The 27710-nt window shown below is 33.3% G+C and overlaps 1 protein-coding gene across 1 annotated transcript in view; it reads left to right on the top strand.

Annotated features, from left to right (window-relative positions):
• The window catches only part of LOC129914289 (dynein axonemal heavy chain 8), a 57311-nt gene that overhangs the window by 14135 nt on the left and 15466 nt on the right, over positions 1-27710 (top strand). The window contains exons 5-19 of the mRNA XM_055993463.1: positions 10589-10697; positions 10779-11040; positions 11099-11334; positions 13588-13756; positions 13815-14220; positions 14290-14501; positions 17590-17714; positions 17777-17960; positions 18020-18227; positions 18287-18416; positions 18481-18899; positions 22099-22856; positions 22915-23117; positions 23169-23542; positions 23606-23826. Coding sequence (XP_055849438.1) covers positions 10589-10697; positions 10779-11040; positions 11099-11334; positions 13588-13756; positions 13815-14220; positions 14290-14501; positions 17590-17714; positions 17777-17960; positions 18020-18227; positions 18287-18416; positions 18481-18899; positions 22099-22856; positions 22915-23117; positions 23169-23542; positions 23606-23826 — 4016 coding nt within the window. The remainder of the gene's footprint in view (positions 1-10588; positions 10698-10778; positions 11041-11098; positions 11335-13587; positions 13757-13814; positions 14221-14289; positions 14502-17589; positions 17715-17776; positions 17961-18019; positions 18228-18286; positions 18417-18480; positions 18900-22098; positions 22857-22914; positions 23118-23168; positions 23543-23605; positions 23827-27710) is intronic.

Here is a 27710-nt window from a genome sequence, read left to right as displayed (position 1 = left end):
TGTTTTCTACAAAAATCCATGTCCATATTGACAGTTTGCAATGCATCGAATAGTTCTTCTGTGTTGGAGAAAAGTTTTGAAAAAACAATCAAAAGAAAAACTGTTTCATTTTTTTCCAGAAAATCACAATAACCAATTGCTGCCATTCGATCATTAGCTTCCCATGAAAATGTTTCATCATCTTGAATACTTTCGAAATATTGTTGAATGGTTTCTTCGTAGGTGCAGACTATATTGATAAGTTGAGAACTAAAACACCATTTTTTAGTTGTGTCTAATGATGGAATTTTTCTTTTTAAAAATTTTTCAAGACTTTCAGTAGATTTGCTTGAAGGTGATCCAAAGGATGCAAGGCCATTCAAAATATTAAAAAAATATCTACATTCTTTTATATTGGATAGTCCTTGAGACAGTACCGAAATCAAGCTATGTGCGTAGCTGTGGACTAATAAAGCTTTGGGGCATATATTCATAATTTTGGTTTGAAGTTCATTCATTTGGCCACTCATAATCGAAGTTCCATCATAAGTCTGTGCTACAAGTTTATCTTGAACGTTATATTTGAGTAATAGATCTGTAATTTCTGAAACCAAATCATCCGCTGTTCGTTTAGAGCTTACTTCGAAAAATCCCATAAAACTTTCATGAATGTTCTTATTATGGTAATATCGAAATACAACGGATAATTGCTTATTCATTTGATTATCGAAAGTCTCATCGATCATAATTGCGACAAATTCTGATTGTTCCAATTTTTTCGAAATATGACCATCTAATAGCTCTGCAATTGCTCTAATCAAATCATTTTGAATCTCCTTTGATGAAGCTTTGAAACCCATTTCCGTTTCCGTTTCAAAGTGCAGTAATAGCTTAGTATCATACTTTGCCAATAAATGTAATAGCTCAATGTAGTTTGCTTGATTTAAAGTAGAAACAAATGGTATATCCTGATTGGAGAGTAAACATATTGTAATGTTTTATTCCGGGTTCACAATAAAACTTATTTAATTTCCACTTATATTTCCGTTCAAATAAGAACACACTTTATTTCAACTCAATTTACTTTTATTATTCGCTCAAACAAACACACTTTTAAATCACTTTATTTACTACTAACAATTCGCAACACTTTATTTCACTTTGTACTGTACTCTTTCACTTTCAAGATTAAACTGTCCCCGGTCGGTGTCTACGTTGCCCTTTTATACCGGAATCTCGAGACTCGAGAACGTCCTCGAAGGCTCTCGTCCCTGCCTCTCGAAACTTCCTTTCCAGGAAGGGGCACTTCATACTTCCAGTCTAGTGGGATATTTTTAGATGTGTTCAGTGAGATATTTTTAGATGTGTTCAGTGGGATATTTTTAGATGTGTTCAGTGAGATATTTTTCTTAATTACTAAAGGTCCGTTCACATTTCTACCTTTGCAGTAGTAGGTAGTGTGTTCAGACTTTTATCTTAAAAGTAGTTCAGTAATTCATCGTTACATTGCCCCCCTCTTAGGATTGTTCGTCCCGAACAACTCCATTGCTTCTATCACCATTATAACGATGTAAACGGTCACAATGAACTACCTTTAGTTTGCCTCTTACCCCTCTTTGTATACGGTAAACCACGTCGTTAATTCTGGTTATTACTGTGTAAGGGCCTTCCCAGTTTTGTTGTAGCTTCGGTGATAGTCCCTTTTGTCGGTGGGGATTGTAAAACCACACAAGTTCTCCTTCTTGAAACCCTGTTGCTGTCGCTCGTGCGTCATATCTTGTTTTCATCCTGTCACTAGACGCTTTTATATATGTCCTTGTCCGTTGGTGAATGTCAGCCAGTGTTCCTTTCAGGTTATCTACGTACTCATCCATTTCATGTGGCTCGTTTGGAACACTTCCAAATTTTATTTCACTTGGCAGGCGTATTGTTGAGCCAAATAGGACTTCCGATGGTGTATGTCCAGTAGAACTATGTGTTGCACTTCTATAGGCCATCAAGAATAATGGAATATGTCGGTCCCAGTCTCGTTGATTATCATTGACTACTTTTGACAGGTGTTCCTTAAGTGTCCTGTTAAATCGCTCAACCATCCCATCAGATTGTGGATGAAGCGGTGTTGTTCGCGTCTTCTTGATGCCAAGGAGTGAGCAAACCTCTTGAAAGATCTTAGATTCGAAGTTCCTTCCTTGGTCGGAATGAAGTTCCATGGGTACTCCGAACCTGCTCACCCAATGAAAGACAATCTTATCCACAACTGTTTTGGTTTCCTGGTTTGGAATGGCAAATGCCTCAGGCCATTTGCTGAAGTAGTCCATCACTACAAGGATGTATCGATTTCCGTTGTTGGTTTCGGGAAAAGGACCTGCTACGTCTATTGCAATTCTCTCAAAAGGTGCACCCACATTGTACTGCTGCATCTTGCTTTGTATTTTTCTAGCTGGTCCTTTGCTAGCGGCACAAGTATCACATTTCCGGCACCACTTTTCAACGTCTTCTCTCATACGTAACCAGTAGAATTGCTGTCGTAGCTTTTCCAGCGTCTTGTTGATGCCTAAATGGCCTCCAGAAATTCCACCGTGCATCTCTCGGAGAACATCATTTACCTTTGACTGAGGTACGACTAGCTGCATTACATAGGATTTACCATCTGCGGATTCCCACTTACGCCTGAGTAGCCCTTCTTGCACATGAAGTGAGTCCCATTGTGCCCAATATGCTTTTAGAGTGGGGCTTCGGTCGGAGATGTCGGCCCATTCTGGTTTCTCTTGATGTTCCTTCCATGCAAGGATGGGTTCGATGTCCGAATCTTCTTGTTGGGCCATTCTGAGTTCTTCATTACTCCAGCCGCAAATGGGATCAGCTCTCGTTCTTCTAACAGCGACAACTTCCTTTTCTTCTAGTCGTGTGCAATGCTTGCAGTCTTGCTTGCACGGGCGCCGAGATAATGCGTCTGCATTTGAATGCAGCTTTCCTCTTCGATGTTGAATCTGACATTGATACGTGTGAAGTATCTCGATCCATCTTGCTACTTGACCCTCTGGATTTTTGAAGTTCAAAAGCCAATTTAGCGCACCATGATCTGTGCGAAGAAGGAACTTCTGTCCATAGATGTACTTATGGAAGTGCTTTGTTGCCAATACTAGAGCTAGAAGTTCCCTTCTGGTCACGCAATAATTTCTTTCTTGTTTCGAGAGTACCTTGCTGAAATAGGCAACGACCTTTTCTTCTCCGTCATGAACTTGCGATAAAACAGCACCAACTCCAACATTACTTGCATCTGCGTCAATGATGAATTGTTTGCCTGGAGTCGGGTAGGCCAGCACAGGAGCTTCACATAACCGCAGCTTTAGTTCCTGAAAGCTTTTCTCACACTCACCTGACCATTTAAAGGGTTTACCCTTCTCCGTAAGTTGGTGCAAGCTTTTGGCGATTCTCGCAAAATCCTTCACAAGTCGTCGATAGTACGTTGCCAGACCCAGGAAACTCCGAAGTTGATGCTTGTCCTGAGGGGTTGGCCAGTTCTTCACAGTGTCAACTTTTTCAGGATCAGTCTTCACTCCTTGGGATGAAATGATATGTCCCAAATATTTAACCTCGGTCTTGAAAAGTGCACATTTCTTTGGATTCAACTTAAGATGTGCTTCTCGTAGCCTCTGGAATACAGCCTTTAGGTTTTCACAATGGTCATCAAATGTTTTTCCGTAAACGATGACATCATCCAAATAGACTAGGCAAGATTTCCAGGTTAATCCATTCAAAACGCACTCCATCAAACGCTCAAAAGTAGCTGGGGCATTACATAGCCCAAACGGCATGACATTAAACTGCCACAGACCATTTCCTGTGGAGAAAGCCGTCTTTTCCCGATCTTCTGGATGGATTTCCACCTGCCAGTAGCCACTCTTCAAATCCAAAGTCGAAAACCATTGTGCTCCTTCCATTGCATCTAGAGTATCACTGATTCTTGGCAGTGGGTAGCTGTCTTTCTTCGTCACATCATTCAGCCTGCGATAGTCGACACAAAATCGAGTGCTTCCATCCTTCTTTTTGACGAGAACTACCGGTGATGCCCAAGGGCTTTTGGAATTTTCGATTAGCCCGTCTTTCTTCATTGTTGTTATCATTTCTTCAACTTCACCTTGTTTGGCCAAGGGGAGACGTCTTGCTGGTTGACGAATCGGCCTAGCATCTCCCGTATCGATTCGATGCTGCACCAGTTGTGTTCGGCCGTATTGCCCGCTGGGTGAAGAGAAGATATCAGCATATTCATGAAGAAGTCTTCCCGCAACATTAAGCTGATGTTGACTCAGGTTGTCTGAATTGAGAATTTGTTTCTTTAGTTTCTCCGAGTTCATAGTCATCTGTGTATCCACCTCGTTGATCTTAGTTATTGCGGCCACAGATTCACATTGCCCAACAACTTCTCCTTTCTTAAGCTTGATTGGGTACGGTTTGATGTTAAGTATCCGTACAGGTACCATGTTGTTCTTTGGTGCCACAAGAGTCTTCCCGATGATGATGTTTTGGGAGCTTTGTTCAACTTCTGGCTCAACCATGAGGTATCGATGGCTTCCAATATTCCCCTTTAGTTTCGTCCACACAAAAACTTCTGAAGAAGGAGGCAGGCACATGTCTTCTTTGATGACAGTTCTAATTGTTGTTGAATTTTCGTTGCCATAGACCATTGGGATCTCCACATTTCTGTATTTCAGGACTTGATTACCTATATCCAAAATGATTTCATGGTCCTTCATGAAGTCGATTCCAATGATGCACTCGTCACATATATCTGCCACCAAAAACACATGCGAAAACTCTAGTCCTGCCATACGGATCGTAAGACGAACTTCACCGTACACCCTTGCTGCTTCTCCTGTGGCTGTCTTCAGACGGTAGCTGTTGGTGTTATGTAGCCATGTCATCTTCACCAAGTCTCTTCGTACAATGGAGGCGGTGGCACCGGTGTCAATTGTAGCCACGTGTTGTTTGTTGTTTATGGTCGCCTCCACTGTCAGACTTTTGTTGTCTCGTTTAGTCTGTGAGACTTGAATTGTGGTTCTGGGGCCATCGATACCAGAAACCAGCTTCTGCCCCTCGAAGTTGGTTCTTACTCGTTTCCCCGAGTGGGAATCAAGATGAGCATGAGTGTTAGTTGTATCGCTTACCTGTTGTTGGGCAATATTCCTTTTTCCACAGTGTTGGCAAGCAGTTCTTCTTGGTGGCAATCTGCACTGCCGCTGGAGATGTCCGGTCTTGTTACAGTTCCAGCATCGAGCAGCTCCGTCCCTCTGGTTTCTTTGGAATGCGAGTTTTTGACAAGAGCATTCTTCCACTGCAACTTCTCTTACCCGATGAACGCCTTGAGAAGCCTGTTCTGCTGCTTCCATAGTCAGTGCAAAAGCTAATGCTTCAGGAAGGGAACGTTTTCCAGCTGTTCGAATTGCTCGCTGAAGATTTATATCAGATACAGCACGTACAAAGGCTTCTGTCGCAAACTGATTGATAATGTCGTCTCCTGCTGTCGGATATGCCAGATGAGCTAACCTTTCAATATCAGCTTGGAGTTGTTGCAGAGTTTCTCATCTTTTCTGAACTCTTGTATTGAGTTGGACGCGGAAGACTTCCTGCATATGGCCATCTCCAAAGCGTTTTTCAATGACCTGGACAAGAGCGTTAAAGTTACCATTCTTTTCTGGTGGTAAAGTTTGTAACAACTCAGCAGCAGGACCTCTAAGAGCAAGAGTCAGCGCTATACATTTGTCTTCGTCATCCCAGCCATTTGTTGTGGCAGCAGCCTCAAACTGTTTCTTGTAGATCGACCAAGAACTTTGTCCATCAAATGTTGGTGGATGCATTTCCTTCTTCTTTGGGTACTCACCAGAACTTTCTCGGATCTTAATTTTCCGAACCTTGTCAAGTTCCTCAGTAATACTTTGCATTTTAACTTCCATTTTTTCAAATTTGTCATCCACTTTCTCGAACTTTCCTTCTACTTTCTCGAGTTTTTCTTCAACTTTCTCGAACTTTTCTTGAGATTGCTTTTCAACACATTTGATGGAAGCATCAATAGCAACGAACTTGTTCTCGATCGCGTCAAGCTTACCTTGGATGATGTTTTTCTGTTCATCTAATTTTTCGAGAAGATTCTGTTGTTCACTCTTTTGCTCTGTTCGTTGTTGTTCCATTTGTTCTCTTTGTTCATTGCGTTGTTTTTCTAATTGTTCTCTCTGTTCCTTGCGTTGTGTCTCAATTTGTTCAAGAAGATTTTTCTGTTCATCCTTCTGTTCATTACGTTGTTCTTCCAATTTGGCAAGGAGAACAGCCACCATGGACGACATATCGGAAGTATTACTTACTTGTTCTTCTGTCATTTCAACTTCGAATTGAAATGTATCCAAATTTTCGTTCTTCTGGGTTAAATAATCCTGCAGACGAATAATGAGGTCATTTTTCGATCCAGCAGTAGGAAGACCTCGCTTAGTTAATTCCGCCTTAAGCTCAGTCAAACTTAACTGATTTAATGTTTTACCCATTTTAACTTTTCAAAACGCGAGCACTTTTACTTATTTCAAAATGTTTTACACTTTGTTTATTGTTAAAACACACGCGCACTTTTTATTTTATTCGCGAAATTATCTGATTCGCACAATTAAATAAGTTTTATTCCACTTCTCTGACACCAGTGTAATGTTTTATTTCGGGTTCACAATAAAACTTATTTAATTTCCACTTATATTTCCGTTCAAATAAGAACACACTTTATTTCAACTCAATTTACTTTTATTATTCGCTCAAACAAACACACTTTTAAATCACTTTATTTACTACTAACAATTCGCAACACTTTATTTCACTTTGTACTGTACTCTTTCACTTTCAAGATTAAACTGTCTCCGGTCGGTGTCTACGCTGCCTTTTATACCGGAATCTCGAGACTCGAGAACGTCCTCGAAGGCTCTCGTCCCTGCCTCTCGAAACTTCCTTTCCAGGAAGGGGCACTTCATACTTCCAGTCTAGTGGGATATTTTTAGATGTGTTCAGTGAGATATTTTTAGATGTGTTCAGTGGGATATTTTTAGATGTGTTCAGTGAGATATTTTTCTTAATTACTAAAGGTCCGTTCACATTTCTACCTTTCAGACTTTTATCTTAAAAGTAGTTCAGTAATTCATCGTTACAATATGTAGGTTCATAAAAAAATCGAAGTCAAGATACAAATTTTACATGACATTGCGATGATGGAGAATGCCAAAAAAAGTGGGTCCGGCAATTCTGGCTGTCTGTCCGTCTTTCTGTATGTATCTCGAGCTTTGTATAAAAAATCTATAGTACTATCATTAAAAAAAAACAGCGCCACCAAAATAGTAAGCTAGCGAACGAACTAAAAAATATGTCAAATTTCAAACAGAAATGTATATCTGTTCTCCTTACTCCCATTATTAATTCGATCTAAGCGCCCTCGCGACCACTCAGGTAACGAACGAACTAAAAAATTTCACTTCATGATAGTACTATAGATTTTATATACAAAGATCTCGAGCTACAGCCCGAACTGGAGTGATTTTCTTCAAACTAACTACCTGTCATATAACGGAAATAGAAAAGTTAGTTTTTATTTCGAAAACGGCTCTAACGATTTTGATTAAAATTTTTGTGTGCAATTTTATTTTTGAGCGGTTATTAACGGTACCTGTCATAGAACCGTTTTTTTTTTTTTTAATCCGATTTTCTCCGAAACTACTAATGTGATTTCAGCGAATTTTTTTTTGCAAAAAGGCATTAACATAATTTTAATATAAACCAAAAATAAAATTTTTTTTTTGAAAAATCAATTTATCGAAAACCGGACATTGAATGTTTTTGAAATTTTGGTTTTAGATGTTGACTAGTGATTTCTACAAATTTGCATAACAATTTTATTTTAAAACTTTTTTCCAAAAAATCATTAACAAAAAATTAGTTTTTTTTTTAAATACATCTTGATAAAACAAATGTTTCAGATTTTGTTTTATTATTTTGAAAAACGATTTGTATGTGTTTTTTTTTTTAACACAGCCATTTAAAGAAAACAACACCGAAAAACATATAAACCGCTGTAACCCGAGAATGACGCGAAAATGAAATAAAATGCACGACTGGGTCGCACGAACTTGCTCTTAGGGTTCAAGTTGCTAAAGTTTTTAGGACTTTTTATATAGAAATTTAGTAGGTAAACGTAATTATTGTAGGTCCATTTTTGTTGTTTATTTGTTCTCAATTTTCTTGGGAGGGAGAAATTGAACTCAGAGTCAGGACTTTTGATTTGAAACGAGCTGTAACCTGAACACACTCTGAGCGCAAAAAGAAACACAAACACTAGGTGTGTTTTTATTACAACCGGTCTTAACTTGACAAAAAAAACGCAGTCTGGGCTAAGCAATTTACATGTTAAATACAACAACACCTTAGCCCCTTGGGCTTAGTTGTTTAGCCCGGAGATTTCTCTGGGCTTAACTTTTTGAAGAGTTTTAGATCTGTGCTACCAAACTAATTTTTTCATAAATTGTTTAGAATTTGTTTAAAAACGTGAAAACTCACGTTTGGAAGGACAAAATGTATTAAAATAGTTTTGCTAGCATACATTTTTGTATCTCTTTGTAAAACATATATGAAAAATACAAGAAAATGACGAAAGCGAAAAATATGACAACTCTAAATTTTTGTTGTGTCTGCTGTTTTCGGAACATTCAATATACAGTGCTGCCAAGATTTCAGGTTAAGCCCCGATGCGTTTTTTTTGTCCAGTTAAGACCGGTGGTAATAAAAAACACACCTACTATACTTTGACAACTCAACTCTGTCTCCGACTTTTCTCTTCTAAAAAAAGAACGCAAACCAAATACTTCAATTTTTTATTCTATGAAATCAACCATACCTATAAAATAACATTGCATTCATTCCAAGACAAAGGCAACAAATAAATAAACTTACTTTATTTACAGTCTACGTAGTTATAAAACAAATTAATAAATTATTCGCACTGAATTTTCAACTTTTTAAACACGAAAGGTAATGGTGTTTTTTTGCCGCAGCCTTGTTGTTTGTCTGTCGCGCTTTTCTTCTCAGACACCGTATTGTTAATCATCCAAAATGATGTACCTATACAAAGTTTCTTTGGCGGAAATTATATAGCCAAACTTTGTTTCAAGAGAGAATTTTTGCATGCGAGTTTTTTTGTATTTCATGCAGAAAAATACAGAGTACAGTGACTCAATCTTCTTTTAATTTTTAGATTTATTGAAAATAATGCAGCAGTGGGGCGAATCGCATGCAAAATAAATATTTTAAATAACTATAGAGTATTCGTACTATGTTTTCACCAAAAGATTATCTCGCATTCATAAAAAAAAGATTTAATAGTTATTTTTACTTGCGATATGGGTAGGTACCTATGTACTTAGGTATAACAAGTTATGGTCAAAACAGACGTGCAGTTTTTTCCCTGCAGCAAAATAAAATAACACGGGCTCTTATGGGAGAAAAATCTGCATGCAGCGCAGAGCTGCATCATGTCTCTATTTCTAAATTCCATGCCAAGTTTCAACAAAAATACAAAATACTTGCAATTTGGCATTACTGATATTGGCAGTTGACAGTTTGACACAATCTATCATTCAAAAATTCAAATAACGTTCGTTTTGATTTTCTTAAAATGGAAGAACTAATTGTTTTTATTAAAAAAAAAGCATAACCATCTTGTTTTGTTTTATAAATTCAATTATTTCTTCCATTTTAATCGCTTATAATCCATTTTTATCGTTTTCTAACAAAACAAAAATAATAATAAATATCAAGGTCATCATTTTATTTTTTGACAGAAATAGGCATCAATAATTTAAAAAGTGATGCACATGTATTATAGATGCAGCGCTGCATGCAGCGATGCTTGCAGATGTGTCGCACATCTGTTTTAGCCACTATGCATTCGTTTGCATATACTTTTGAATTTTTTTTTGGCACATTTATCGTGAAGCACCCTGTCTTCACGATAAATGTGCCAAAAAGTTATATCGAATAGGTTGCGTACTTAGGGGTGACCAGCGCCATAAGGCGGCTACAATGCGCCGTTGGATTTGGGCCTCAAACAAATTAGGTTGCTTAGAGACAACAAAAAAAAATCGTTTTGGAGGATGGGGTCGATTCACCCCCAGAAAGGGGAGGGGGGCAAATTTTTTAAAAATTTACTTAATTTTGAAAAAAAATTATTTAAAATCAACGGTTACGCTTACAATAACATGATATACGATAAACCTACCTTTTTTTAAAGCCACCTCGTCTTGTTTTTAAATAATGCTATTTTTATGTAATAGTTTTTGACATCCATGGGTTCTAGCTGTAAAGGTCTTAAGGCAATAAAATCGATGTATTTTGTAAATATTTTTCTTTTATCTTATAAACTTGCACTTCCGATCCTGTTAGGAAAATTGGTCCCTGTTAGGAAAATTTTAAATATTTTGCCTTATTGCTTGCAACACTAAAAATGAATAACACTTTGAAAAAATACAAATTTTTATAAAATAATTTATTTTGTACAAAATGTAAATGTTTGCCTTAATTTTAAATATAGATATAATCTTGAAAGAGGAAACCCACCAATACCCAGAAATGCTCCACCATTTTCTGGTGGAATCAAATGGATTCGAGCAATTTTCAAAAAAATTGACGAACCTATGAAGGTATTTTTGTACTATAAAGGTTTTAAGTTTTTTTTTTATTTTATTTAATAACGAACGATTAAAAAAATAAATTTATACAAGGTTCTTAAAGAAAGACCCTGTGTAATTTGTCATAAAAATTCTCAACGCACTGTACAATACTACAATTACATGGCTGGAATAATTTCTCACTATGAATTGACCCATCACAAAGCCTGGTTTGAATATGCCGAAGAAGTTCGATGTCATTTGAATGCTCCGGTATTAACACGACAAGAAAACAATGCAAGGTATCGAGTTAACTTACATGAATCAATTTTTCGACTTGTCAAAGAATGTGAAGCAATGGCCAAATTAAATTTGGGTATGGTCTTAACTAAGGTTACATTTTATTTATTTGAAATTTATCATAATCTTTACAGAGGTGCCAAATATTGCAAGTGTTGTAACATATTGCAAGGATCGTATATTCAATCCATGTGATGTGTTACAAAATGCAATCAAGAAATTTGATGACTTACGGAAGGATATTAGTCCGGTTTACATCAATTTTATGAGGTTTAGATTGAGAGATATATTGATACAACTGAATCCGGGACTATCGGAAATCACTTGGCTTTCGCAGAATTTTGAAGCTTTTGCGAAAGCAGTTGAAAAGGTTTGTGTTGTTTGTTTTTGTAAAGAAGGGTTTATGTTGTTTTGTTTAAAAATTCAATTTTGTTCGCAATTCAGTCAGTTTGTCAATCTCTTAGTCCAGGATTTTGCCAGTTACACATTTTAACAGTTGTTGGGTTTATTTATCAGCTCCTCACGAAAGCGAATTATACAGGGTGTCACAAAAGTCAACGTGGAAAGGAAAACGCTAGATAAGATAGTTGGTGATAGTTATCAGAAAAACAATAAAAAAAATCCTAGCCATACACATACATATTTTGTGAGTTTTGGGCTTTCGAAAAAAAATAATCGAAAAAATGGTCACCCTATGACGGTCTTTCATGTGCCGTGATTACAAATCTTAAATTTTCTCAATTTTTTCTTTTGCTACGGAGCCTAACAAATTCATTCAAAAATTTTAATTCAGCTGCATAAGTTTTGAAGAAAATATGACTTTTTGTCCAACTGAGTACCTACTCAAACATTTTACATGACCCAAATTCAATGAGTCGTAGTGTACAAAAAATGCCTTGATATTTTGGCAAGCTACCTTAAAAGTTAGTGTGCTCAATTCTCTTTTCAAAATGGTAAAACATTTTTGAGAATATTTCATAAATACGGGAAACAAAAATGTTTTTATTAAAACATCCTACTTTATTTATTAGGTAATTTTTCCATATTGTTTGTGTCCTCTCAGAACTGATTTTTATTTTTCGCAAATTTTTTTGAAAGATATAAGAAGCTTAATAAATACTCGTAAGGTAATAGTTGGTAGAGGCTACTTTTTATCATATGTTTATGAATGAAAATAGTGGGAAAACATATCCTTTCGGTCTTTTGGTTACCACAATTTTTCTTCATTTTCTGAATTTTTCTTCTATTAACAGGTGCCATCTAATATTATTAGAGAGTACAACTTAACAATTAAGTTCAAATAAAAAAACACAACGCACCAACCAATTTTCAATTTGAGATGCAGACCATCTTTTCTGCAAATAAGTTTCAGAAATAATTTTTTGCATGATCTACCGATATTTCAATTCTTTTCTGAAGGTTTTAAGGGTGTTGAACTCCAACCCGAAGTAAAAAATATTATATTCCTCCGTTTTTGAAATATTACCGTTATAAAAACAAAACTTTTTTTTGCATTTTCTAACGGTAATATTTCAAAAATGGAAACAAATAAAAATTTTCTTAGTTCAGATTCCAGCTCAGCAGAGGAAAAAGTTGCTGTTGCGGCTTGTCTACGGCACTACATTGAATAAAAAAAAATGTGACTTGTAAACGAGTGGAGATCTCATCTTGAAACTTGATATATTGTATCCGTATTGTATAAGAAGCATTAACACTAAAGAAAATATAATATAAAAACGGTCTAAGATTCCCAAAACTTAAAACTAATTGCTTATATCCGGTTATTTTCTACAAAAAATCACGAAGTCCACCAACTAAAATGTGTATATTTTCTAAACGACTTTGTATCCCACTCTGAAACTTGGTACATAGTTCCTTAATTGTATAAGCTTTATTTAAAAACTATCTAAAAAAATATCAAAAGTGTCGAAGTTTCTTAAATTTGGATTGGAAAAACTTCCGGTTTTCTATCAAAAAAAATAAATCAATTTCCGTGACCGAATTACGGCATACGATAACGGTCATTCGTTAACGTTTTGACGTTTTATGTCTTTTTTTTTTGTACTGATTAAATAGAGACAGCAATAGTTTAAACGATAACGTATGTTCATAATCGTGTGCCGTAAATCGGCCCCCGGTTTAGAATTTATATTTGTAAAGAACGTCTAATTATAGATTACAGCCTGAGATAGCAGACGTCACTATAAACTACAGTCTGAGTTCTGAGAAAGCAGACGTCAATAATTTTAGAACGTGGTATTCCAATTCTGGAACCTAGTTCTTCTTCTTCACCAGATTGGTACTTCCTAATCCTAACTCATTGTTATATTATGACTCGCATGGTGAATGGTGCATGTTTATATAATGTATTATTACAATACAATCATAAAATTCCACAACAAATACATCATAGATTGTATAGCATAATAACCCTTTTAAGAGAGTTTATTACGAACCAGCTTTGGGTTTGCAGTGTTTTACGAACGCCATTTCCGATCAAAAGACCGAAATGGTAGACGGGCTCGGCCAAACCACACAAGACTATGTGATAGCTTTCTTATATAAGATTATAAAATGTGTATATTTTTGAAATCAATAATATTTCTATTTTTTTTTTGTACAGAAAGTTGATGAAGTTGTAACATTCTATGATTCTATAATGAACATTGAAGACATTCGAGTTACCAAAGAAATGGATAGTCTTTCAAAAATAAGATACGTTTATGTACCAACTGAACCAGTTTCCACAGATAAATATTTGGAAGAAAGTAACAAACTTCGTCAAGAGCTTGGTAAAAACCATTCTTATCTTGTTTACTTGTTCCTATCCAATGAAATTATTCTTTGCAGAAAAAACATTAGAACGAAAATCAGTGTGTATGGAAAGAGCTGTTATTGATATTATAAATATGTTTGTTGATCTTCTGGACTTTCCACCATATGACTCGAAAAATCGAAGAGTCTATCAACTACCACCCGAGAAAATCAACGACAATAATTGGCGTACCGAAGGTGCAATGCCAATTGATAAATACGATTGGATACAGTTTAATAAGATCTATCGAGTGATCTATATTGTTCCTGATGATGTCTTGAGGGGCTTGCAATTTCGAAATTATGAAAATTTAAGATATGAACTGAGTCATTTGCGCAACGATTGTATGGATTTATTTTCGTACTATAATATGAAAATGATTTTAGCTTTGGTGCAGTGTTCAAAACGTTCTTTGGATTTTGTTAAGTATTCCATTTTGAAGTAAGTCGCATTGTTTTATGGATGTAAGCATTGGAAGGGATACAAATCGATATTTGTTTATTTCTTAAGGTCAAATTGGAGAACTGGTAATCAAAAACCTATTCTCTACACGAATATGGGCATAGACTTTGAAAAGAATTGCTTTATTGAACCAAATATTGAAGTAATGCAGACGAATTTTCATGCAGCTATTCAAATTTGCACCGAAATTAATTACTTCGTTACGAATTGGGGACGTCAGGCGAAAACGTTTGAAAGAAAACTTCGAAGAGTTACAGTTGGTAAGTAGATTTCTATGAATGAAACGTCTAGTGATGGTATACAGATAGTTAGACTTTTGCTGAGAAATAATTCGCAACTGCAATTCGAACTCAAAATATGAAAGAACATAAGTACAGAAACGAAACCCCCTGTTTTCCACAAAAATGTCGGTAAAACTTTGGGGACCATTTTAATTTGAACCGTTTTACGAATGCCTCTTGTAATTGGCCTAGTTTTGATGTTAGAGAAAAATTTTCCCACAAAATATGTTAAGTAACTCTTTTCTCTTAAACCTACCATTTAGAAATTATAATGAGTTTCGTAAAATGCTATGATTACATTTTTCTTAAATTGGCCATAACTTTTTTTTAAACTTTAATGAAAAAATTATGGTTATAAAAGTTGAAGACCTATTAACTGTTTATGTTTGTTTAATTTAAAACTTGTAGTTAAAACATGTAAAACTTATAGGTTGAGACAAGAAAAAAATCGTAGGGGGTTCTATTTAAAATTTTAAAATCAACGAATATACCTAAAATAACGTGCTATACCTCTATTTGTAAAGCCAAAAACCTCGTCTTGTATCTATCATGTTTTTAAATAAAGCTGTTTTATGGAATAGATTTCAAAATCAAAATTTAAAAAAAAAACTAACTAACTAACCTGAACTAATTTTTTTTCAAAATTGTATGTAATCAAGTTTCCAAATTTCAATGCTCTTATTTATTATTAAACAAAAAACAGAAAACCGGATGCGAAAATGTATTGACGTTTTGGAAAAATTAAAATCGAGGGTCAGGATGTTCAACATGATGGATTTCTAGATTTTGGAGGATTTGAGGAGATATCTTTATACAAAAACATAAAAATATTTTCGAAATATCCTTTCGTTATTACAAAAACCTAAACAAGGAGTGGTAGCCGAATTGAAAGAAAAAAAAAAATAAAATAAATGTAGTTCCAATTTATAAATCATACATTTTTTTGGTATTACGGCTTCATGAAGGGGCAAAGCCTAGTTACTTATTACAACTCTTAACGATTCCTATTCGCTGTGCCCTTGAAATTAGTTTGACAAGAATGAGAGGAATTTACAATATTCCGCTGAGACCGAGTACAGGTGCAATTTTTCATGACAATGATAATCTTCAAGGCTTTGTCGTTTGCTGCAAAAGTACAAACAAAAATAGAGGCTTTTGTTCAAAGAAAAATAAACAAATAACAGTTCGAGAAAATGTGTTTATTTTTGTTTGTTTTTTGTTCTGGAAAACCCTGTTTTGTTGAATTCAAATCGTAATATTTTTTACTTTTATACTTTTTTGAAAACTACAATAACAGGGTAACTTTTTAAAACAATAAACCATTCTCACGCCATACAAATTTTTGTAGCGGTGTTACTCTCAAATAAAAGTTAGAAATTGATTTTTTATGAAACTTGAAACTGTTGGTTAAATTACAGCGAAATGGCGTATGGAATAAAAATTATTTTGATTAATTAATTGTTCCTAATTTTGTCAATGTTTTTGTAAAAGAATTAAAAAAAAAAAAAACAAAAATCAATAATGGGCACAGGAAACAAAATACTGTTGCAAAGCAAGGTTTTTCGAAATTTCACAAGAATTGCATTAAATCAAAAACCGTAAGGATTTGGAATGAATAAGTTACGAAATTCTGAGAGCCCTTAAGTAGGTCAATCAGCATATTTCGTTTGATCCATTACTTTTGGGACACCCTGTATATAAAAATGAAATGCTGTTCGTTAGTCTCGCTTAAACTCGAGAACGGCTTGACAGATTTTCCTAATTTTGGTCTTGAATTGTTGGTGGAATTCCAGGGAAAGTTTAAAAGGTCATACCATACGCCTAGCCTTAATAGTTAGGGTGGTCCAACAAAAATATTTTTTTTTTGAACAATTCTTTTACATTTTGTGTGCATATCAGTATCAGGTAGGTCTAAGATTCGGCCAAAATCTATTTTCACACACAATGTTAGGGTGGTCCAATAATTTTTTTTTTATTTTTATGATTCGCCTTTGAAAATTATGAGACTCTCAAATAAAATATTTCACATAATTTTTTTTAAATTTCCGAATGATTAATAAATCAATAAATTGAAGCAAACATCATTGAAAAGAAAAAAAAAATAAACCAAAAAAGGGCAAATAAATTAAAAAAAGCTAAGTTTATTATAAATGTATTTGCCTTACCTACAACACCTTTAAGGTGGGTCAACAATTTTTTTTGGAACGATTGTTATGAAATTTTGTGTGCATATCAGGTAGGTCTAAGGTTCGGCAAAAATCTATTTTGAATACTCCAAACAAATTGTTATTATTTTTTGGAATTATTTTTATTATATTTTAGATTTTTTTATAACTGAAGAACGGTTGAACCGATTTAGTTGAAAATTGGTGGAGAGGTAGGTTAGCACCTGTAGAAGGATAGGTACATGATACTTACAAAAACTGCAGTGTTAATGCATTTTGTTTTGGAGTAAGCCCACTAGGCACTACAAGAATTTCGGATCTTATGCATCCAAATAAATATCCATCCACAAAAAAAAAAAAAAAAAAAAAAACATTTTATGTTATCAGATCACCCAATTACCATGTCCATCATGTGCATTCTGTCTAAAAACAAGCAAAAAGCACCATTTAAAAAAATTCTGAACTTATGGCACAAGAGCTTAGGGTATTTTTCGTTTTGTCAAAATACTTATTCCGACTATTGCATCTTTATTATCCTAATTTCCTCCTTATTTGCTCTGAGGCGGGGAAAACGTTCGCCGGGTCCGCTGGTCTTTTATAAGTTTATTCTTATGAAGAAAGAAATAATGAACAAAAATGTCATGTACCTACAAGTTTGCCAGATTTTTATTTAAGATCTAGTTACAATAATTGTTTAAAGTGTGCTCCTTGATGTTGTATGCTTGATAGAGTATATGAGAGATAATATATATAATTATAATTTATTAAAAAATTATAATTTACCAAAAAAACTGATACAAAAGACACGTCTCTTCTGATACCAAAAACTCTTAAGGTTTATCTAGAGCAACACTTACATAAGTAGACTTTTATCTACACCAAAATAATACATTTCTTTGTAGATGAGAATCGTCATGAAAGGACATTTTTCAAATATATTGTTGAACATAAAGACATAATTCGAGCAGTTCAAAACTTGGCAACTGGATTGTACATTTACAAACAGGATATTGAAGAACTACTCATTGTAAGAATTCTAACACGAATCTTCTTTGAAATAAATTCTGTAATTTTAATTTGGGTTTCTAGAAAGTTTTTGAAAAACACAAATATTTATGGGCCGAGAACCGATATGAAATAATTCAATCTTTTGTCCAAACAAATCCATTGACTGTGGACATTCGAGACAAATTTGTGGAATATGACAACATTACATCCAGTTTGGAAAATTTAAATCCTTTAGCAGTTGTTGGAGCTATTGAAATAAGAATGCGTAAGAAGGACTTTTTAACAACTAAAACATTTCAAATGGGAATATTGTTATCTTTTTAGATCGAGTTATTGAAAAGCTTGTCGAAGAGTCAAGAAATTGGAAAACCATTTTGGGTCAACTTTTAAGTGCTCAATATAAAAAGCAACTTAATGAAATGGTTGATTTCATCAATGAAATGGAATTTATTCTAAGTAAACCTATTAAAGATCTTGATGATGTCCGAATGGCTATGAATTGTTTGGAGAAAATTCGTGATAACTCTATAAAGTTATAATAACATTTTCAAAAGTTTGCTCACTTTTTTAAACTTGTATTTTTTTTTTTAGAATGGATATGGATTTGGGTTTAATTACTGACACGTATCTTCTTTTCTCAACCTACAAAATTTCTATACCTCAAGAGGATTATGATAAAGTTGACAGTCTTCAACTAGCTTTTAATAATATGATGGATAATGTTCGAAAACTAACATCAATACAATTAACAGATATTTTCTTTATTGGATTTCCTTTATTTTTAGTCAAAGAAAATTTCAGCACGTATCGCTGCCATGGAACAACCACTTATGAAAGAACTTGAAGAAGGCATCGGGCAGTTTGTTAAAGATTTCAATAACTTCAACGAAGACTTTGAAGCTAAAGGACCAATGATTGATGGAATTTCAGCAAAAGAAGCTAGCGATCGTGTATTTATTTTTCAGAATAGATTCGATGAGTTGTGGCGAAAATTCGAAATGTATGGTAGTGGAGAGAAATTGTTTGGACTTCCTATTACTGATTATCCGCTAATGCATCAACGAAAGAGGGAATTCAATTATTTGAATCGATTGTATTCGTTGTATATTGTGGTATTGAAAACAATTGGGGATTATTATGAAATGCCATGGAGTGAGGTTGATATTGAGAAGATCACTAATGAACTTCAGGACTTCCAAGTAAGGTTAGTATATTCCACTTCAATATCATGCAAACTTGTAAGTTAATTTTGATATCACCAAACAAAGCAAAACTAAAAAATACTTCGTTTGGTTTGGAAATAAATATTATTTCAGAGTTTATTTTTTTGATGCAACCAAACAATATGTTTTATACATTATTGAAAACGTTTAAATGTATTCTTTCTAAAACAGTCAAAAAATCTTAAATTGGTGAAAATTTGAAAAAGCTAGATTTTTTGTAGACTTTCATGTCTAAAAAACTGTTTTTTGGCCCTAAGTTCTAGTTTTTGAGGTGTTAAGGAATTTTTAAATACTGTTTTGTAATCGATGTAACAAGCTTTAATCGTACTATTGTAAAAAAATTATATTTTGCGTTTAAACGTCCATAACTTTTTTTCTTATGATTTGCACTAAAATTTTCTTTCAGATAATAAAAGCTTACTCCAGAAGTTAGTGAAAAATGCAATTGTTTATAAAAAAAAAATACATTATTTATAAATAATTTGTTGTTTTTTTTTTGATTTTTTTTTTTTTTTTTGTAAATTGTTGTGTGTACAATTGGTAATATGTGTACCTAATTTCATTAATTTCTATTTTTTTATTACTGAGATACAGTCATTTTAACAAGAAAATGTACACAATTTTCATTTGTTTATAACTTTTAATCAAATTAAAATTTTTCAAAAATACTTCAGAACATTATTTTTAACATAAAAATTTTGCAACCTTCAAAATAAAGTATCAAATTGCTAGTAGATTTATCCTAAATTTAGTGCATTTTTCAATAAGGATTATAGCATAGCTATACAAAATTATTCCCACAATATATGTAGATCTTCCGTGGCTTACACCAAAACGTCTGGAAAGTTTTATGGAAGTTTGTATGGAAATATTTTGCCACAATTTGTACTAAAAATACGCATTTTCATTTTGTACGCATGTTCATTTCGTCATTTACCCCCTGAATACAATGGTGTAGCTGTGGCTGTAGCTTGTAGCGCAAGTTGAAGAATTCTCAACTGTTTGCTCAGCTGCCGCCAACTTTTGTTGTTGTTTCCCTCAGTAAAATTTTGACAGTACTACAAGCTACAGCCACAGTTACACCATTGTATTCAGCCAGTTAAAGGCAACAATTAAACAATGGAAGCAAAAATCAATCATTATTTTTTTAAACTGCATTGTTAATGCAGTATTTTTAGAATATGCCTACAAAAACAACAACTTGAAGGTGCTACCACCATGTTATACAGCTGTTTCACGGATTGATGATCGGATATGCATATCTGATCATCAGATTCCTTTATTAGATTTATATGCATACGGGTCAAAATCATGGAGGTGGGAAATTTCGATGACCGAATTCTTTAAAAATGAACTTTGTTTTATGATACAAATTTCATGCTCAAATGTTCACTTTAGCCATAATTTGTCTGCTCATGAACGGGCAGAGCACAAAAAAAAAACCCAAAAATTATTACTAGAAAAACGTTCCTCAAAATGGTGGTGATCTCTTCAAAACGACTTTAGGGGTCTAGAAATAGTATCAATGTGAATGATATGTTATTATTTTAAGGTAGTATGTCTTAAATAAACCAAATATAACTTTATTTCTAGGGGCAGAGACCGATTTATACAACAAAATGCTTTTATGCACGTCCGAAACACTTAGGCCATGAGTAATTTTTTTTGTTTTGTTTTTTTTTTGTAACTTTTTTGATAAAATTGTAAATTATGTCGTTTTCGATTGGTTTCACTCAAGGATTCACTCATTCTGAAATCGAATGGAACAGGTCAAATCGCTTCCACTCAATTCTGTTTTTATTTTATTTCTGTTTAATTTCAAATGTCAAATATTTTTAATTTTATTATTTTTTTTCTTGCAAATGAAAGTCATTGCGTTAGAGTTCGGAAAATTATAAACTAATGTTGGAAGAAAATGGTAATTTATCCATTATTGTATCAATTTTTCATTTGTAATTAATTTAAATTTCAGAAAACAATAAATTCTTTTGACATGTGAGTGAATTCTGATTTGAAATCGAGAAGAGAAGTTCTCTTCTCAGAAGCGTTCTAGCTGTCAAACTCGTGCGAATAAAACACTTTCAGAAGGCTTCTGAATGATTCCGGAGGCTTCCGGAGAGCTAATCAAAAACGACATTACAGCCACACTTAGATAGGATATTGAGTAAAAATACCCAAAAAATGCCAAATTATGAGTGTAAGGCTACATTAATATTTTAGATTCTAAGAGCGTTCCCGGAAATGACGTTCTGACCTTAATTTATTTTTATTTTTTATGTCACAAAGTAAAACGAAATATTTTTGAGATTATATTGTAGTGGCCTCGATTTTTGATCATAATATCACCAAAAAAATTAAATTTCAATCTAATCATACCCTAAAACAAGCGTTCCCGGAATGACGGTTTGATTTTCAGTTTTTGCGTTATGGACATGTCCGGGAACGCTTTTTTTGGGTATATTAGATGCAATAAAAAAGAAATGGAAACTTTTCTAACTGAAAGAAAAATATATTCTTAGATGCGTGCCTACTATTTTAATTGGTAAATGAGAAAAAAAAACTTTAAATAAATGTTATTTTGATGAAAAAAAAGCCTGGACATCAAATTTTCCACCTCCAAGATTTTGACCCATAGGTATACCTAGTGCTTTTTCTAGTAATTTTTCATTTTATTTACCGACTTCCAAAAAGGAAGTCTGAGTGAACCAATTTTGATAATTCAAAACCCAATTACCAAATTGTAGGCTCGATACAAAAAAAAAAGAAACAAAAAATTTACTGTATAATAAATTCCTTTTTTTTGTTGTTGTCTTACATTGTCTAGTTTTAGGTATAATTTCGTACGAATGTAAAAAATTCATGTTTATACTAATTAATTCTCTAGTGCAAGTATTTAATATTTTTTATGCATGTGTCCCGATGTTATAGGCTCTAGGCTTATCAGACCATTGTATATTATCTGCTAATTTCTAGTTTAAGCTACACAAGCATAACGTAATAATATTTATCAATGCAAGGATATCACTTCCATGAAATATATATTGCAGATTGTTAACATTTTTTTTAAAAATTATAGGTATTATAGTCACTCGGGCGTATGCGCACTTTTTTCTAAGACGAAGAAATTAAAACCTTATCAGTGATTATCGATTACCTATATTTATTTTGTTTGAATTAAAGATGTCGCAAGTTACCGAAAGGAATGCAAACGTGGCCAGCTTTTATCGATCTTAAAACAAAAATCGATGACTTCAATGAAACTTGTCCACTTCTCGAACTTATGACAAACAAAGCCATGAAAGATCGTCATTGGGTTCGTCTTAATAAGCTCCTCAATACTGACTATGATGTAACAAGTCCGAAGTTTACTCTGGGTAAACTCTTAGAAGCTCCAATACTTCGACACAAAGAAGATGTTGAAGACATTTGTGTTGGTGCTAGCAAAGAATTAGATATTGAAGCCAAGCTCAAACAAGTCATAACCGATTGGTCTTCAGTTAATATTCAATTAGCTTCATTTAAGAATCGAGGTGAATTAGTCTTGAAGGGTGGAGAAACTCTGGAAATAATCGCCTCCTTAGAAGATAGTTTAATGGTTATGAATTCACTTGCTTCAAATCGATATAATGCTCCATTCAAGAAAGATATAACTTTGTGGTTGACGAAATTATTCAATACTGGAGAGATTTTGGAAAAATGGTTAATTGTACAAAATCTTTGGATTTATTTGGAAGCTGTATTTGTTGGAGGCGATATTTCTAAGCAATTGCCATTGGAAGCCAAGAGATTTACAAATATTGACAAGAATTATGTTAAAATTATGTACAGAGTTCGAGAAATACCTAATGCAGTAGAATGTTGTACTGGAGACGAAAGTTTGGCAACAATGTTGTCTTTTCTATTGGAACAACTCGAAACCTGCCAAAAATCGTTAACAGGTACAAATTTCTTTAAAGATTTTTCCAGAATTTCCGCAAATTTTAACTTTGTTTCCAGGATATCTCGAGTCGAAAAGACTTGTCTTTCCACGATTCTTCTTCGTTTCGGATCCTGTTCTACTTGAAATCCTTGGTCAAGCTTCTGATCCGACTACAATTCAGCAACATTTGTTAAGCATTTTTGATGCTGTTGCTTTTGTAGACTTTCAAGATAAAACAATTGACGTTATAATTGCCCTGAATTCATCCAATGGCGAGAAGGTTCTCTAGATTTCTCGTAAAATCTATTGTTTCTACATTATGATTTTATAGGTTATGTTAGAAAATGCTGTACAGTGCTCAGGAGGTGTTGAATTGTGGCTTGGGAAGCTTCTTAAAGAAATGCAAGACTCAATGCGGACTGTATTAGCAGGGATGGCTTTAAGTCTGCGTGATCCAGAGTTTAATTTTGCTGAAGAGTTTCCCAGTTTTTGTGGTCAAGCTGGATTATTGGGCGTTCAGTTACTATGGACAAAAGAAGCTGAATTTGCTTTGAGGAAATGCCGAACAGATAAGACAATCATGAAGAGAACAAATACTCGATTTCTTAATTTGCTCAATCATTTTATTGATTTGACGGTTAAAGATTTAACGAAATTAGATCGAATTAGATTTGAAACTATGGTTACTATTCATGTTCATCAAAGGTAATTTATTATGAAGTAAACTTAAGTTAAAACATTTCTAACAATTTCTTTTTTCGTGTTTAGAGATATTTTTGATGATCTTTGCACAATGCGTATTAGAACTGCTTCGGATTTTGAATGGCAAAAACAAGCAAGATTTTATTATAATGAAGAAAATGATGATATTATTGTGGCGATAACAGATGTGGACTTTATTTATCAAAATGAGTATTTAGGGGTTACTGAAAGATTAGCAATTACACCTCTTACAGATAGGTGTTATATTACGTTAGCTCAAGCAATTGGTAAGTGAAAACCAGGTTACTAAGCAAATATTTTTATGCAATTCAAGCGGTGATCGTAGAGTAACTTAACTCATAAGATGAGAAGCTGAAATTTAAATGATGAATAGGGTTGCCACTTTTAGCACCAAATTTCATTAGGATGACTCATCATTTTTGTTTTACTCAAAAAACACCCTTTTAACCATGATATTTTTATAGACACTGTAGATTCTTGTTTCTTGTCTTAAAAGTAACATAATTGCTAAATTTCAATAGGGAACCTCTAGTATTACACACTTTTTCAAATATACCCATATTTTCTCTACACCAAAAAAAATGTATGTTTTACTTTATTCGTAATTCCCATGGAAAAGACAATAATTTTACTAAATTTCGTAAAGGTTACTTTTATAGCATTGATTTTATCGGACTTATCGCCGATTTTCCCTATTTCCCCAAAAAAAAACCCTTTAACCTAAAGTATTTTTATAGACTACTTAGATTCTTGGTTTCTGTTATAAATCAAACATTTGTACCAAATTTCATTGGTGTAACAATTTTTTCCCAGTTTTTTAGGTACTTATACCGAATTTTATCATATCTTAAAAAAAAACACCCTTTCACTCAAGATAATCTTGTACCCCATATAGATTCTCAATTCTTATACCAAATAAAACATTTTCACCAAGTTTTAAAAATTAATAAAATATAAGTCAGCTGTTATGATACCTTTCTCACACACAACTCAACCCACCAAAAAAACATCCTTTCACCAAAAATATTTTTAAAAACTCAATTTTAAAGTTCAAGTGACCTCAACTCCAAATTTATAAAGCGTTTCGCCCAGGTACGACAGTGGGCTCATCAGTTAGATCTGTCGTACCCTTACTAAGTACCTGGGCGAAACGCTTTATAAATTTGGAGTTGAGGTCACTTGAACTTTAAAATTGAATTATATTCAATCGCTCCACTTAAAATAGAAATAATTTAAATAATTTTTGTTATTTTTGTTATTTTTTTTTTTTTCTTCGTTATTACATCACCCTGACCACGGGCATACATTTTCTAAGGTCTGAATTTAAACAAATTCCTTTAGAATATTAGAATTCACAGTATATTCATGCTGTGAGTTTTATATAGTGTCGGTAAACATCGACCAAAATAAGGCGTCTTAGTAAGGGTACGACAGATCTAACTGATGAGCCCACTGTCGTACCTGGGCGAAACGCTTTATAAATTTGGAGTTGAGGTCACTTGAACTTTAAAATTGAATTATATTCAATCGCTCCACTTAAAATAGAAATAATTTAAATAATTTTTGTTATTTTTGTTATTTTTTTTTTCTTCGTTATTATTTTTAAAAACTTTATGAATCCTTTGTCCCTGCTTTATCTTAAACCTTTATCCCGAATTTTATCAGTGTACCATGTTTTTCACATGGGTTTCGGCTATATTTTACTTGTTGAAGTCAAAAAACAAGCACCCTTGTTTTTAATCGGCAATAACTTTTCTTAGAGCAATCGTATTGACTTTATTTTTATGTCATTAGATTCAGCATCAAAAAATGCCTTGAAAACATGTGTCATATGATGATATTCGACAAACAATTTTTTTAGTATATTTTTGACCTTCACCCCCTCCCTCTTGTCCACGAAAAAACACCCTTCCACCCATTTTTTTTTTATAGACTTTTTATGTACTTGGTTCTTATCCCAAAAGCAAACTTTTTGCCAAGTTTCATGAGTGTAACAAATTTTTTTTTTGTAAATGCCTATTTTACCTGTACTATTAATAGTGAGAGAGATACAGTTTTCTCACAAGAAATTAAAATTCAATGCTGTTTGCGTAAAACCCAACACCGACACATGTTAAGGATGATTTCTGATTCAAATAGCTACCTCTGTCAAAATAGTAAAGAAAAAATTAATAATTATTGCGTAACAGAAAATATTAAACAAAATTATGCTAGTTTAAAGGGCAGATATTTTGGAAATCGTCAGTTTTCAGGTATTTATCAGCGACTTACAATATAAAACTGATTTAGTTTTGTTTAGATATTAGATTAAGTGACCTAAGCTTGCTTTAATATTTAATTTGTCCATATAGACAAGGTTGCTAATATTCGTAGATATCTATAAAATCGGTTTACCATTGATGATTAACAAAACAATTTAAAAAAATTTAAAAGAGTTACCTTATCTATTACAAAATACTATTATATTCTGTAAGCAAACAAAATTCACCAAATTTGATAAGTCGAATGTATTGAACTAGAACATATTGCAAAAAATTTGGGAAATGATATACACAGCTTATTCTTATTCGAAAAGTGCAATTTTTGTGACTTAATTTCTTTGTATCTTGCGACAAAGATTAAATGATCATTAATCAACGTTGGTCATATGCGAAAATTCTTTAAGGATACATTTATTTGCTGGTCAGCAGCATTTTCCCCATAAGAGATGATTTTTTTGTACCTACCCAATTAAATTTCTTTTTAAAAGCTTTGAATACAATACTTTTGTTCGGATTTTAAACGAATACAAAGCTCTGCAACATACCGCTCAATTTGGAGCCTATCAAAGCCTTACTATCGAACGAACTAAAATAATCCGAATCCAGCATACCGTTCGCTTAAAATATGACCACATCCCCAAAATATAGCAAAACAGTTTGTTTGTTCACTTTTCATTTTCGTTCATGTTCTAAAACTTCGACTTTGGCGGACACTTTGTGGCGGAATTAAAAAAAAATAATCTAGTTAATTGTATCTAATTTAATGCTAATTTGTCGCTCAAACCAAAAATTTATAGCTTGCATAGTTTTTGAATTATTTTGTTTTCCGCTAAAATAAGTCTGAAATGATAAAAAACAATAGCGGAGAATTTTAAAAGATTTTGTAAATTGCTAAACCATTTAGTAAGTTACTAAGTTAAAAATCCGTATGTTTTTTTGCTTAGTAACTTACTAAAATGACTTTCGCAATTTACTTAATCGTTTGAAATTTTGCGCCAATGAGTTTAGTTGACCTCCAAATTTGTAGCTTTTTAAATGCTTTTCAATTCCACAAACTTGGTTTTTGTAGCCTCAACCTTTTTTTTATATTCAAAATTCCGCTAAAATAAGATTGAATTTAGCGGACGAAAATAGGAAAATTATTATTTTTTTTTAGCCGAAAATTGTAGCTAATTTAATGCTAATTTGTTGCACAAAAATTAATTTTGTAGCTCCACCCAATCATTTTTTATTTTAACAGTTTCAGAAGTGCACTTCCAGTTTGTTCAGACCAGGTAGTGGAGACATTTTTAAAAAATCACTTTTTTAATTATTTTTTTTTGCCGTTAATTGTAGCTTTTGAAAACAAGTTTTTTTTATGTAAACCCCAATTTTGTAGCTCAAACCGTTTTTAAAATATTCAAGATTTTGTTCAAAAACGTTAACTCAAAAAAAAACGTATCTACCTGCAAAAAAAATTTTTGAATTTGGATTTTCTTTGCCCAACAAATAAGCAGTTAATTAGCATCAATTAATGAGATTAATTTTTTTTATTCCTCCACAAAGTGTCCGCCAAAGTAAGGGACATTCGTTTGACGGATTTAATTATACGCATAACGCTTTTACTCTTATACCTAATAGACCGAGAGCCCACAGCAAATTTTAGGAGTTTAGGGATAACCGAAAATGGGTCATATGTATGTGTAGGTTATAGCGTCCTGATGATGAATTCGAAAGTCTGGCAGGTTTATTTCACGGCATTCTATGGTTTATGGGGGTTGAAAAAAGCATTTTTTCCGATTTTTGTGTCGAGTATATAACCACTTTAATTCATAGAGAGCGATACCTTACCTTGATTTCAAAAAGTTCGGTCCCAGACGTTTTATTCGCGGCATTACCCTTGCCAGACG

The sequence above is a fragment of the Episyrphus balteatus genome, chromosome 1 (assembly GCF_945859705.1).
Source record: "Episyrphus balteatus chromosome 1, idEpiBalt1.1, whole genome shotgun sequence".
Taxonomy (NCBI): Eukaryota; Metazoa; Arthropoda; class Insecta; order Diptera; family Syrphidae; genus Episyrphus; species Episyrphus balteatus.
Note: the sequence above shows the minus strand (reverse complement) of the source record. Positions and strands in the feature narration are given on the sequence as shown.